Here is a 13,734-nt window from a genome sequence, read left to right as displayed (position 1 = left end):
ACTGAATTATCCCTACCACGGGAAATAATCTTACTACCAGTAAATGTCTTCTCCTTCCTCTTCTCCCTTCCCTCCAGGTTCTGTCTCTACCCTGATAGTTCTAGATCTACCTAGAGATGGCCTAGAGGGTCGGTCTGGTCAGACAGTCAGAAGTTAATACACTCCCCCATCAATTAGGAATCTGGTGCTTCTGACCCACAGTCATCTTGGACCTGTATGTTGAAGTCCAGGAACCTGATTCTTCTTACGATTAAGAATCTGTATTCATTAGGTGCCAGTCAGAGTGCAGTCTGTGACCTGGGGACAAATTGTTTTTTGTGCAAAGAGAACGCACCTGTTTAGGCAGGTATTGCCTCAGGTCATAGCCCTGCAGCATCCTGGAATGATCAAGTGCACCGTGGGGCTTAAACTTCCAGGGGGTTGTGGACTCTTGAATGAACTATTTTTGGAACTGATAACTCAGTTCAGACATCATAGCCTTTTCATAAGTACCATGAGTAATGAAACGCTATCAAGAGCCGGAGGGTGCGCCTAGGTAAGTTAGCAGAGCCCAGAGCACTCAGATGACACTTTGTTTCCTAGAACTTTCCGTTGTTGAACAGTCGGGATTTTTCTTGCCTGAATCTCCTAATTGTCCTGTGTGTGTCTCCCTTACTAGATAATTGAAAACCCGGATGTCCCGCAGGAATTCAGGAGTCAAGGTATTGGATTTGATTTTTGCACATTCAGTTTAAAAAGCCGGTGTAAGAACACCTACTGCGTGCTTGGCGTGGGGATGTAACACTGAGTAAAAGCTCTCGGGTTAGTTCCCCATTCTCCTTGGAGGCTCTGCTTAGCTTTAGTCAGCCGTTGTTTCCTTCTGTTCCTACACCCTCTGCCAACCATACTTGTCCCTGCTCCAGCTGTGTCAGGGAAATTAACTCTTCACACACCTTCCTGCTGGAAGCTAGTTCTTGTAGTTACATCACTCTTCATGAAATCAGGTTCATTATTTCACCTGAAGGATATTTGTGAAACACCGAGTTTTTGATATGAAAAATGAGTCACCTCAAGGGAAGGACAGACAGCCCAGTTTCAGTAGCAGATGAAATCAAGGTAAGGAACTTTCATTCTGACCCACAGGACAGGAAAAAATAAAGGTCCACGTACAGTAGACAAGCACTTTGACTTCTTAAAAATGTTTGATGGTATTGTTTTCTGAAAGAGATATGAAAAATTCAAATTATCTGATTGAAATATAATTTTTATTTTGAATTTTATTCAGTAATTTTTTAAATGTTGAAAAAAATCTGCTTTTTGATATTTTTGCCGGTTAAGAATGGGGAAAGGGGGGGGCGGGGCAGAGAGAAGATGAAAAAGACAGGGAATGAAACGGAGAGAAAGAAGTAGCTAAACAGCCACAGTTAGGAGAAAAAGAATAAATGAAAGAAAAATGACTGCTTTAAGTCATTTTCTAAAGCATCACATGAGCATGTTGTTTTAGTCACATCTTCCTGCATTCTTGGGCTGCAACATCCTTTCACCTTTTGAAGCTCTCAGTGGTATGCTCCAAGATTTTCCACCAGTCTCTTCCTCTTTTGGCTATTGCAGTTCCCATAATGTCTTCCTTTAATGTAGGATGATTTTATAAACTAAAAAAAGAGGTCAAAGTCCTCTCGGTTAAGGATGCATCTTTAAAATCTATATCAGTAAAAAAATTGATAGACTCATTTGAAATTTACCTAAAATTGAGTTTCAATACTACTTATGGGTTTTATTTATTTTAAACTATCTTTTATCATTGTACTTTATCATTTCTCATTTTGTTCCTGCATTTAAAATATTAAATTCTGAGGATCAGCCATTTCTCATTCCCTTGCCCTCCTCCAATTTTATTTTTATTTTCCTTCTTACACTCTTGCCATTATTTTCTCCATATTCTCTGACCTCATGGTCATTCATTCATTCATTATATACATCCATCAAACACTTGGGCACATTTGTATAGCTCTCCACAGGTTTTTATTTTAAAAAAAAAAAGCAAATGCTTCCACTTGTTACTTCACTTGGCCCAACAGTGCTGGGACTTCGTTATTATTTATCGCATCTTGCCGAAGGCCAAACTGAAGCTTACCCAAGCTCACACAGTCAGCAAACTGTGGACCAGTACTTGAACAGATTCCAAATTTCAGCCTTTTTCCAGTACACTTCAGTGCTTCTGTGGGAGTTTTGTTGCTAGGTTCTGGACACAAACATGTTTGAAAGGAAAATTTTTTCTGACCTTGGCTGTTGCTCCTTTAACAATGAAGGCCATGTACCCTGAGGATGCTGGACAAGTAGCTAAAATAGGTGAAGATGGAGACTAACTTATTTTGCCTCCTTTCCCTAGTTTCCTAGTATGAAAAGCCCATCTTTCTTCCATGCCACCATATTTTATCTCTCTGGGATACAGCTCAAGTCGGCTCAGGAGACCCAGAAATTCAAGAGGTCAGAATAAGGGATACATGTATAGTCTGCTGGCCTAAATATTGAGAAAATTGTTATCAATTGTGTTGTTCCTTAAATTAACCAAATCTTTTTTGTTAAGTGTGAATGAATTTTACTTATAATAAATAGTCTATTATTTCCTTCCTGGACTGTCTTGAGTGTTTTACTTTGGAAAGGACTGATGGGATAATCGGTCCTTTAATTCTTTTCTGTGACCCTTTTGGTGACCTGAGGAAGGCTCAGCATCTGAAAATCATCTTTCCAGTCCTGAAAGTATCAAAAGCAGAAGATGGGAAGGACTGTTGAGGAAGCCTGTAGTGCCCCCTGCCGATGTCTAATGCCTGTCACCTCCTTTGTTTGAAGGGTCAACAGTAGAGTCCCTCTGTGATGACCTTGTCTCTGTGCTCACTGTTCTGTGTGAGAAGCTCCAAGCTGCCATCAAGTAAGTGCCTTCAACACTGGTGCTCTGATTCGTTAACGGAATGTTTCTGAAGTAACTTTTGCCTGCAGCATCACTTAAAGTTGCAGAGCATAGGGACAGTGGTTCCCGCCACCCCGTTGGTATTCACTGAGCAGTTCACTGTCTTTCCTGAGACATGTGTTCAGTGATCTTGGGCAAGCCCACATGACCAAATACGATTACTGAAGGATGTAATTTTCTGATGAGAAAAAGGGAAAACAGTACCTTGCAGAAGAGTTAATCCCTTGAGCATGGAGGTGAGTGGAAAAAATGTTGGCTAAGAGCTAGTTGATACAAGGGCTAGTCCTAACCTGCCGTGTCCCTGGTCTGTGGCTCCAGATGAGCCTTCTCATCCAGCTATTGCACCTTCCTCCTCTGCTAAATGGCCAGGTTGGGCTGTGTGATCTTTTCTGTTTCTTCTAACATCTCCTGAGCCTGTGAGCTCACACACCTATCTTTAAAAAGAACGTGTTATTCTGATTTTTATATACTTTTCATTTATTTGCATGACAGTTTAATCAGTGATATTAGTTCATTTGTGATGTCCACTGCTCCAACTCTCCATGCAGTAAGTTGATAACTTCTGCATCTGTAGTAAAGCCAAATCATAAAAAGGCCAGACCTGCCAAGGTGAGCTGAAAGTCTCTAACAGCTACATATTATAATTAACTGCAACATTCTACAACATGGTAGGATTCTGAAGTGCCCTCTGAGTTGGGAAAGACACATTAAACTATTGTTTACTGGTAACTAGAGTAATTGATAATTCAGAAAACTTTTGCTTGTAGAATTTTATATATGGTAATGAGCTGCGAGAAACAGTCCAGTTGCAGACATGAATGAGCTCTCTCACTTTGCTGGAAACATTGCAGAAATTTGTTGTTGTTTTTGTTTCTTCATAAACTCAGGATTATTTTTAAGCTAGGCTTAAAACTACTCTTAAAAGTTGTTGCCCAATAGTCTCTACTTCAATTTATCTATCATTCCTCCAGGTCACCTGCATATTTTGACCAAATTAAGCTCAATTTATATCAGGCACTTAAAAAATGAAGAAGAAAAAAAAAATAAATGAAGAGACTTATTTAATACATAGGTAGTACAAACCAAAACAAAATAGCACTTAACTTCTTCCACACCCCACCCTCAAGTTTCTCCCACCCCAGGACCCTAGGCAGGCTGCAGGTATGGGCATTATTTTTCCCTCGGGGGCAATGTACATGGAATGTACCTGGCTGCTCCCGTGCCCCACTCAGGTCCCGCCTTCCTGACCATGGAGAGTTGGAGCAGTAGGGCTGGGGTTCAGATGATCATCCTAACCTGCAGTCTCTAACACCAGCTACGGTGACCCCATCTCTAGGGACCCCATGCTACCTGATTTCCTTGGGACAGTCCCAGGTTATGCCTGTTGTGTATGATTACAATCACCCTCCTTTACTCTCAACAGTGTCTAGGCTGGGATAGGTTATATATTCACTCTACCCATCCATACCCGGGGTTTAGATCTCTTCCAGTGCTAACTTCTCATCACCCCTGCCCAGTTCCTCTCCATCTTGGCAGAGCCAGCTGTTAGATCAGAGCTGGAAAATGTTTCTCATTGGCTTGTTCTCTCCTGAGAGACAATCATAGTTTAATTACTATTGGCTCAACTGCATTATCTTTGTTGGATTACCTGGGTTAAAACCCCTGTTAGGCCACTTACTAGCTCTTGACTTTGGGCAAAGAGCTCAACCACCCTAAGCTTATTGATCCTATAATTAATTATTATTATCACGTTACATTATTTTATATTAATAATATATATTATAATAATATTTATAATAAAATAACATTATAATGTTATATTCATAATATAACTTTAATATTGATATGCTTGATGATTATTCAAAATATTTTTAATTTGCATTATGATCATTATAATATAGTAATATATATAATATTAGTAATATAAAATATGTTAGGGTTTTTGTAAGGATTGAATGAGAAAATTAACCTAAAAGACTGTCAGTGCCCACCAACCCAAGATCACCAGGAACACCTGAGGTTAACAGAATTAGGGTTATTAACTTGCTGCAGTAGGGGAGCCTGTACACTATGGGAACGATAGGACATCCAGTAAAAGGGTGGATGTTAGGAATTGTTATAGGATTTGAACCTGAGTTAGGTAATTTGGTGCGGATTAAAGGAATTGGGGGGTTCTGTTCAAGGACTGGGTACTGTCAGAAAGCAAGGGGCAATTCTAGCATTGAGCATCCTAGTTTTCATCTAGCTGACAAGAGGGCCAGATGGGAGCCAGAGTTGTCACTGGAGAAGCAGGAGGAGTCACTTACAGGGGAGGATAATATTTGGTCATTTTTGTAATTGTACAGATTTTTAAAAAAATTTCTGTTCAGATGTGATTGTCGATTGGCTTTCATCTTGTTACATCATCATTGTGGAGAGTCCTCATCTGATGTTAACATTCTGTGCAGTTGTTTCTGTTCCCCAGGGGAACACACAGCTGGCTGGTAGCAACTAGCAAGCTGGCTATTGCCAGCTGTCAAGGATTCTTCTTCTTGGCCCACCCCTTCAGGTCTTAGCCTTGTCGGGGAATAAAACAAAGACCACCGAAATTTTGAAAAACATAAAGGCTATGTTCATTACTGTTCTGACAAGGGAAAACTAATAAATTAACCTTTTTTTCTGAGTAGTTTGCTAAGGGAAAAATCTAAAATTTTTAAGTGCTACAAAAGTGCTAATAATAGTTCATGGTAATTATGCCATTAATAATTTAAAAATAGCCATCAGGAGAAGTTAGAACAAGTCTGTAGGTCTATAAATGATACCACTGTTCATTGGTCCAGAAAGAGCCTTTAGCAAAGTCTAGTAAGGACCTGCCTGGCATCTGGGGTTCATTCAGTTCATGGTTCTTTAAAACCTGGATGGCTCTAATGTCACCTACAGGGACCCCTACCTGTAGGACAACCATATAACTTGGCTTACCTTAAACAGTCCAAAGTTACGCTTATTGTATAATTATTATTAAAGACACTCATATCGATATCTTCTAGGAAGTACCGGTATAAGTGGAATTTTTTTTTTTTTTTTTACTGCACAGCACATAATCAATATTTGATAAATATTAGCTCTAAAATAGCTTGTCTGCTTTCAGAATTATCAGTGCTAATTCTAGTTTGTGATACATTTAGGAACACTGAGTTTCTTACATTAGAAATTTGACTGAAGGTTGTTGGGAAAATACAATGCACAAACATACATTACAAATGCTCACATATGTGTATTAGAAGCTAAAGGTCATACATTTCTATCAGTCACTGAACAAATGAAAACGTTTCTAAACCATATGATTCAGGGATAGGCTGTAAATGGAAAAAAAAATAACTCATGTGACATGCATATGGTTTTCTAGGATTTCTCATTGGACGTTGGATCAAAGATGGCTTTAGGCATATTGTTATAGAGCTTAATGATTTTTATAGGATTCTCATAGTCTTGCTTGTTTTTTCAAAGCAATTTCCTTATCATAATTCTGCCTCTGGAGACTCTTCTCCTTGTTTGATTATGGCCTTTCCCATCATGGTTCCATTGCCCTAAGATGGGTGTTCTATTACTGCAGAAGCTGGGGTGCAGCAGGCTTAGTGCAGCTTCACTGGGAGACGTTTAACACCCCCTGGTCAGATAATACCGTGCCCTTGGCTGCTCTCGCTCTGGTGGTTCTGTTAATTCTCCTTAAATTTTCACATCTATATAGTTTCTTCTGATTTTACTACTTTAACTCCTTTTATTTGCATTGGCTAAACTTGACACCTCTCCTACCTTCTAAGTAGGTTCTTCCTCTGAAATCACACCGCGATCATTACTTCCCACCCAACATCCATTCCCAAAATCAATGCCGATATACCTCACAGGTCTTTAGCTCTGTAGGGGTATGTACTCATGATATGTTCAGTCTCTCAGGAGAAATCAGAAAATGCATTCAGGCACACAGGTTAACTCACATGCCTCGGAGATGCGGTATTAATAGAGCTCTATATTAGGCAAGTTGAGTTATATGATGCTGTTTAAATCCAAGAATTTTTGGAAGGATAATTAGGATTAGAAAGATATTTTTTCATTCTCTGCCTGTTGGTTTCCCACCACCCTCTCCCCACTTCCCTCTCTTCTCAGTACAGAATGTCGGAGAGGAATCTATACTGAGGCATCTTGGAATCAATGAGGCGAGGCTGAGCCTTCATACTGTGTATTCTAATTCCATTCCACTCTTTATGCAGTTAACTCCCTCCCTCCTTTTTCTAACTAAATTTGAATCTGTTTCTCAGGGAGGCAAAATCAAAATAGTTCAAAGCGAAACAAAATTTTAAGAACTCCAGAAATGGAGGATGTGCTGCCAGGTTGCTGTCACAGTAACCCTGCCAGGGCTGCACTGCTGCTCCTTCACGGACCACTGGGCCACCCACGAGAGTTGTTCTCTGTGGATCGTGGGCCCGGGAGGAAGTCCAGAGACGAGCGGAGAGTGAGACCAGCAGATGCTCAACCTGTTCCAACAAAAGGCCAGACAAAGCGACTCACAGCCCTCCTAAGTAGGCAGATGTTCCCTAGTGTGTGTTGAAAGAGTTGGCTAGTTTCTAGGCTCCTTTCTGCCCTGTGCATCTCACAGATTCGTCTGTCTGTAGTCAGACAAATATGAAATGTACACACGGTGCACACACACGTGTGTATCTAGTGAGGGGCATGCCTGGAAGGTGCTCCTCTAATGACATGACTCGTGCCAGGCCACGAGTACTCATTTTTCCAGACTGCAGCAGCCCACAGAAAAGCTGCTGCATTCAGTCTCCAAGGAGACTCCCAGGCCAGTTTCCTTGGCAATGAGCTCTCTCTGTCACCAAGTCTGATGCCTTTGGGTTGCCATATTGCTGCAGCACGCTTTGCTGATATGTACTCATAGGAAACTTGACTGCTTGTAGCTTTTCTCTGGGTTTATTTCCAGTGATTTCAGAAACTGAGACTCTTTATTGTTTATAGTTATTTTAGTTTTGTGACGTTCGACTGACAGTTTGAAAGATAGAGACATTTTTCAATAAGGGCATTTAATAATTATTTTTCTTAATAATGAGTCAAGTGATTGGTCAGAAAGACCACCCACCTGGATTTTAATACTTTCTGGTGGATTAGGCAGAAAACTTAATCCAGGTATAAAAATGTGCATCCCATCAATTTATCTGTTTTTTTTTTAATCTGGTTCTATTGAGGAACCCCATAGTAATAATTATGAGAAAAATAATTTGTCTGTTGAAAAAACATGCTGTTTTCAAAAAAATAAAGAAGAAAAGCCAAATGCAAGTTAGTAAAGCATTAATCATCTAAAAGATATCATGGTACAATAAAACATATGAAACATATTTAGACAATTAAACATTAAAAATTAATATTTCTGGAATAAACTGGACTTTAGTCAATATATCAATATTTGTTCATTAATGGTAGCTGTTAATTTGTTCATTAATGGTAAGATGTTAATAACATCTTTACCCGGATAAACAATGTGCAGGGGTGGGTAAAATATGGTCACTTTCCATACCATATTCAGTTTTTCTGTAAATCTAAAACTGTTCTAAAAAGTAAAGTTTATTACAGAAAAATCATCCTAACTGTATTAGTTTGTTGGGGCCGCCATAACAAAGTACCACAAACTGAGCGGCTTTAACAACAGAAATGTATTGTCTCGCGCTTCTGGAGGCTGGAGATTGGAGATCATGATGTCAGCAGAGTTGGTTCCTTCTCAGGGCTGGGAGGCCTCACTTTTTGGCTTGTAGGCGACCGTCTTCTCTGCATGTCTCTTCACATTGTCTTCCTTCCATGTGTATCTCTGTGTCCTAATTTCCCTGTTTTATAAGGACACCAGTCGTATTGGATTAGGATCTACCCATATAACTTCACTTTAACTTGGTTACCTGTGTAAGGTCCCAACTCCAAATAAGACCATTTCTGAGGTGCCAGGGGTTAGGACCTCAGCATATGAAAGGGGGGGGCACAAGTCAACCCATAACACTACCAACGCCCCCTACCCAAAAATTAACACCCTATGTATGATACCTAACATTTTCCCAAGTGTTTTCCACACGTCACCTCTTTAATTTTACCTTTACTTTGTGTGCATTTGTATGTTGGTTCTGTCCCTCTGCAGTGACGGTCAGCAGCTGCAGCTTCTGTACCTGGAGTGCGTTCTGTCCGTGCTCAGCAGCTCCTCCTCCTCCATGCAGCTGCACAGAGGCTTCACGGACCTCATCTGGTGAGTGCTCATCGTGATGCTGACCCCTGCTCCACACCGACCTGCGGGGCTCGCTCCCTCTAGCTGGGTCTGTGGGTCCCTTCCCAGGGCATCCATGCCTCACCGGTCATTTCATCTATGTGTAAACGGATTAGAGGGAAAGTAAGGAGATCGCTTTGCTTATATGCACCAGACGAAGCTACAGAGAGAAAGGGGAGAGAAAGTGATAATTATTGTAACAAACTATGCCTCCCAAGGCGCTCTTGCATTTTGTTTATGTCATAGGATCATGAGAGCCTATGTTCTAAATCATATAAAGGCACCGGAGAGTTGCACAGGCGAGGCAATTCACCTTCGCCAAAATTGGACCTTATTCTCAGCCTCACCCTGGTACTTTCTCCATCTCAACCTAAATACTAGTCTCTTAATCATAGAGATTCACACAAGTGACAGGGCCCTCAGGCAGCCAGCTAGTTGCTCTGGGTTCCTGGGCTTATTGACAGGGAGAAAGTCGAATGCTATGTATATGATATGTGTCAGAATTTTAAATTAACTTCCCAAATGAGGAGTATAAATAACTTTGTTATTTATAGTAAAATGAAACTTTATAACTAAGTCAGTTAGCATTTTGAGTCCATTTTCCTCACATAAGATGATTTCTCATGCTTCTCTTGATATTTTATGTAGTTAACCCCAGCTTGAATTATAAGGCAAAGTATTCTGTTGATATCTGCAGGAGTGATGGAGAGTCAGGGAACGCTGGGGCAGAAGGTAGCCAGAAGAAGGAGCAGTAAAGAGCCCAACTCTTATGTGTCATTTTTTTTAATTAATTAATTAATTAATTAATTTTTATTTTTGGCTGTGTTGGGTCTTCGTTTCTGTGCGAGGGCTTTCTCCAGTTGCGGCAAGCGGGGGCCACTCTTCATCGCGGTGCACGGGCCTCTCACCATCGTGGCCTCTCTTGTTGCGGAGCACAGGCTCCAGACGCGCAGGCTCAGTAGTTGTGGCTCACGGGCCCAGTTGCTCCATGGCATGTGGGATCCTCCCAGACCAGGGCTCAAACCCGCGTCCCTGCATTGGCAGGCGGATTCTCAACCACCGCGTCACCAGGGAAGCCCTATGTGTCATTTTTAAGGCACCTGGTATTTACCCTCCGGATAGTATTCATATTTTATCATTCGGCTTGTAGGGAAACTTTTCTTTCTTCTCGTCTCTTCTCAGGAAAAATCTTTGCCCTGCTCTCATCGTGATCCTGGGGAATCCAATTCATGACAAAACCATCACCTCTGCTCATAGCAGCAACACGAGTACCAGCATCGAATCGGACTCTGCATCCCCAGGGGTTTCTGACCACGGCCGGGGGTCAGGCTGCTCCTCCACCGCACCAGCCCTCAGTGGGCCCGTGGCTCGGACCATCTATTACATCGCAGCTGAGCTGGTCCGGCTGGTGGGGTCAGTGGACTCCATGAAGCCCGTGCTGCAGTCGCTCTATCACCGCGTGCTGCTTTATCCCCCACCCCAGCACCGGGTGGAAGCCATCAAAATAATGAAAGAGGTAGGGAGGCAGTGAAGGATGCCACCAGGTCTGCCAAGAGGGGCTGAGCACCGTGTCTTGCACAAAGGAAGTACTTAGAAAATGTTTGTCAATCGCCTGCTGGAACTTAATTGCTTCTGTACAGTATCCAGTAACAAATGGTATCTTTAGCACTGGGGGCGGTGTGTGCATGTGTTGGGAGTTGGGATAAGGCGGTGTTGATAAGTGCTCACTGAAGCAAAGCCATGTGATAATTTTAACTACATGCATCTGACTGGACCCCAGGCTGAGCTTTCATTTTGCTCCCTCAGGTACTGTCTGTGCAGATGTATATATTATTTGTTTTTTGGGTTTTTTTAAATTTTATTTATTTTTTTATACAGCAGGTTCTTATTAGTCATCCATTTTATACACATCAGTGTATACATGTCAATCCCAATCTCCCAATTCATCCCACCACCACCCACACCCCCCGCCGCTTTCCCCCCTGGGTGTCCATACATTTGTTCTCTACATCTGTGTCTCTATTTCTGCCCTGCAAACCGGTTCATCTGTACCATTTTTCTAGGTTCCACATATATGCGTTAATATACGATATTTGTTTTTCTCTTTCTGACTTACTTCACTCTGTATGACAGTCTCTAGCTCCATCCACGTCTCTACAAATGACCCAATTTCGTTCCTTTCTATGGCTGAGTAATATTCCATTGTATCTATTACCACATCTTCTTTATCCATTCATCTGTTGATGGGCATTTAGGTTGCTTCCATGACCTGGCTATTGTAAATAGTGCTGCAATGAACATTGGGGTGCATGTGTCTTTTTGAATTATGGTTTTCTCTGGGTATATGCCCAGTAGTGGGGTTGCTGGGTCATATGGTAGTTCTATTTTTAGTTTTTTAAGGAACCTCCTTACTGTTCTCCATAGTGGCTGTATCAATTTACATTCCCACCAACAGTGCAAGAGGGTTCCCTTTTCTCCACACCCTCTCCAGCATTTGTTGTTTGTAGATTTTCTGATGATGCCCATTCCCACTGGTGTGAGGTGATACCTCATTGTAGTTTTGATTTGCATTTCTCTAATAATTAGTGATGTTGAGCAGCTTTTCATCTGCTTCTTGGCCATCTGTATGTATTCTTTGGAGAAATGTCTATTTAGGTCTTCTGTGCATTTTTGGATTGGGTTGTATGTTTTTATAATACTGAGCTGCATGAGCTGTTTATATATTTTGGAGATTAATCCTTTGTCCGTTGCTTCATTTGCGAATATTTTCTCCCATTCTGAGGGTTGTCTTTTCGTCTTGTTTATGGTTTCCTTTGCTGTGCAAAAGCTTTGAAGTTTCATTAGGTCCCATTTGTTTATTTTTCTTTTATTTCCATTACTCTAGGAGGTGGATCAAAAAAGATCTTGCTGTGATTTATGTCAAAGAGTGATCTTCCTATGTTTTCCTCTAAGAGTGTTATAGTGTCTGGTCTTACATTTAGGTCTCTAATCCATTTTGAGTTTATTTTTGTGTATGGTGTTAGGGAATGTTCTAATTTCAATCTTTTACATGTAGCTGTCCAGTTTTCCCAGCACCACTTATTGAAGAGACTGTCTTTTCTCCATTGTGTATCCTTGCCTCCTTTGTCATAGATTAGTTGACCACAGGTGCGTGGGTTTATCTCTGGGCTTTCTATCCTGTTCCATTGATCTATATTTCTGTTTTTGTGCCAGTACCATATTGTCTTCATTACTGTAGCTTTGTAGTATAGTCTGAAGTCAGGGAGTCTGATTCCTCCAGCTCTGCTTTTTTCCCTTAAGACTGCTTTGGCTATTTGGGGTCTTTTGTGTCTCCATACAAATTTTAGGATTTTTTGTTCTAGTTCTGTAACAAATGCCTTTGGTAATTTGATAGGGATTGCATTGAATCTGTAGATTGCTTTGGGCAGTATAGTCATTTTCACAATATTCATTCTTCCAATCCAAGAACATGGTATATCTCTCCATCTGTTGGTATCATCTTTAATTTCTTTCATCAGTGTCTTATAGTTTTCTGCATATAGGTCTTTTGTCTCCCTAGGTAGGTTTATTCCTAGGTATTTTATTCTTTTTGTTGCAATGGTAAATGGGAGTGTTTCCTTAATTTCTCTTTTGGATTTTTCATCATTAGTATATAGGAATGCAAGAGATTTCTGTGCATTAATTTTGTATCCTGCAACTTTACCAAATTCATTGATTAGCTCTAGTAGTTTTCTAGTGGCATCTTTTGGATTCTCTATGTATAGTATCATGCCATCTGCAAACAGTGACAGTTTTACTTCTTCTTTTCCAATTTGTGTTCCTTTTATTTCTTTTTCTTCTCTGATTGCTGTGGCTAGGACTTCCAAAACTATGTTGAATAATAGTGGTGAGAGTGGACATCCTTGTCTTGTTCCTGATCTTAGAGGAAATGCTTTCAGTTTTTCACCATTGAGAATGATGTTTGCTGTGGGTTTGTCGTATATGGCCTTTATTATGTTGAGGTAGGTTCACTCTACGCCCACTCTCTGGAGAGTTTTTATCATAAATGGGTGTTGAATTTTGTCAAAAGCTTTTTCTGCATCTATTGAGATGATCATATGGTTTTTCTTCTTCAATTTGTTAATATGGTGTATCACATTGATTGATTTGCGTATATTAAAGAATCCTTGCATCCCTGGAATAAATCCCACTTGATCATGGTATATGATCCTTTTAATGTGTTGCTGGATTCTGTTTGCCAGTACTCTGTTGAGGATTTTTGCATCTATATTCCTCAGTGATATTGGTCTGTAATTTTCTTTTTTTGTAGTGTCTTTGTCTGGTTTTGGTATCAGGGTGATGGTGGCCTCATAGAATGAGTTTGGGGGTGTTCCTTCCTCTGCAGTTTTTTGGAAGAGTTTGAGAAGGATGGGTGTTAGCTCTTCTCTAAATGTTTGATAGAATTCACCTGTGAAGCCATCTGGTCCTGGACTTTTGTTTGTTGGACTATTTTTAATCACAGTTT

General features: G+C 40.7%; 1 protein-coding gene across 2 annotated transcripts in view; it reads left to right on the top strand.

The window, feature by feature from the left end:
- The window catches only part of ARFGEF3 (ARFGEF family member 3), a 195,354-nt gene that overhangs the window by 87,991 nt on the left and 93,629 nt on the right, over nucleotides 1-13,734 (top strand). For both annotated transcript variants that reach the window (XM_068551232.1, XM_068551231.1), the window contains 4 exons: nucleotides 659-701; nucleotides 2,830-2,908; nucleotides 9,108-9,212; nucleotides 10,413-10,746. In XM_068551232.1, coding sequence (XP_068407333.1) covers nucleotides 659-701; nucleotides 2,830-2,908; nucleotides 9,108-9,212; nucleotides 10,413-10,746 — 561 coding nt within the window. The remainder of the gene's footprint in view (nucleotides 1-658; nucleotides 702-2,829; nucleotides 2,909-9,107; nucleotides 9,213-10,412; nucleotides 10,747-13,734) is intronic.

Source organism: Eschrichtius robustus, chromosome 9 (genome assembly GCF_028021215.1).
Source record: "Eschrichtius robustus isolate mEscRob2 chromosome 9, mEscRob2.pri, whole genome shotgun sequence".
Lineage (NCBI taxonomy): Eukaryota > Metazoa > Chordata > Mammalia > Artiodactyla > Eschrichtiidae > Eschrichtius > Eschrichtius robustus.
This window is presented reverse-complemented; position numbering and strand designations above follow the sequence as displayed.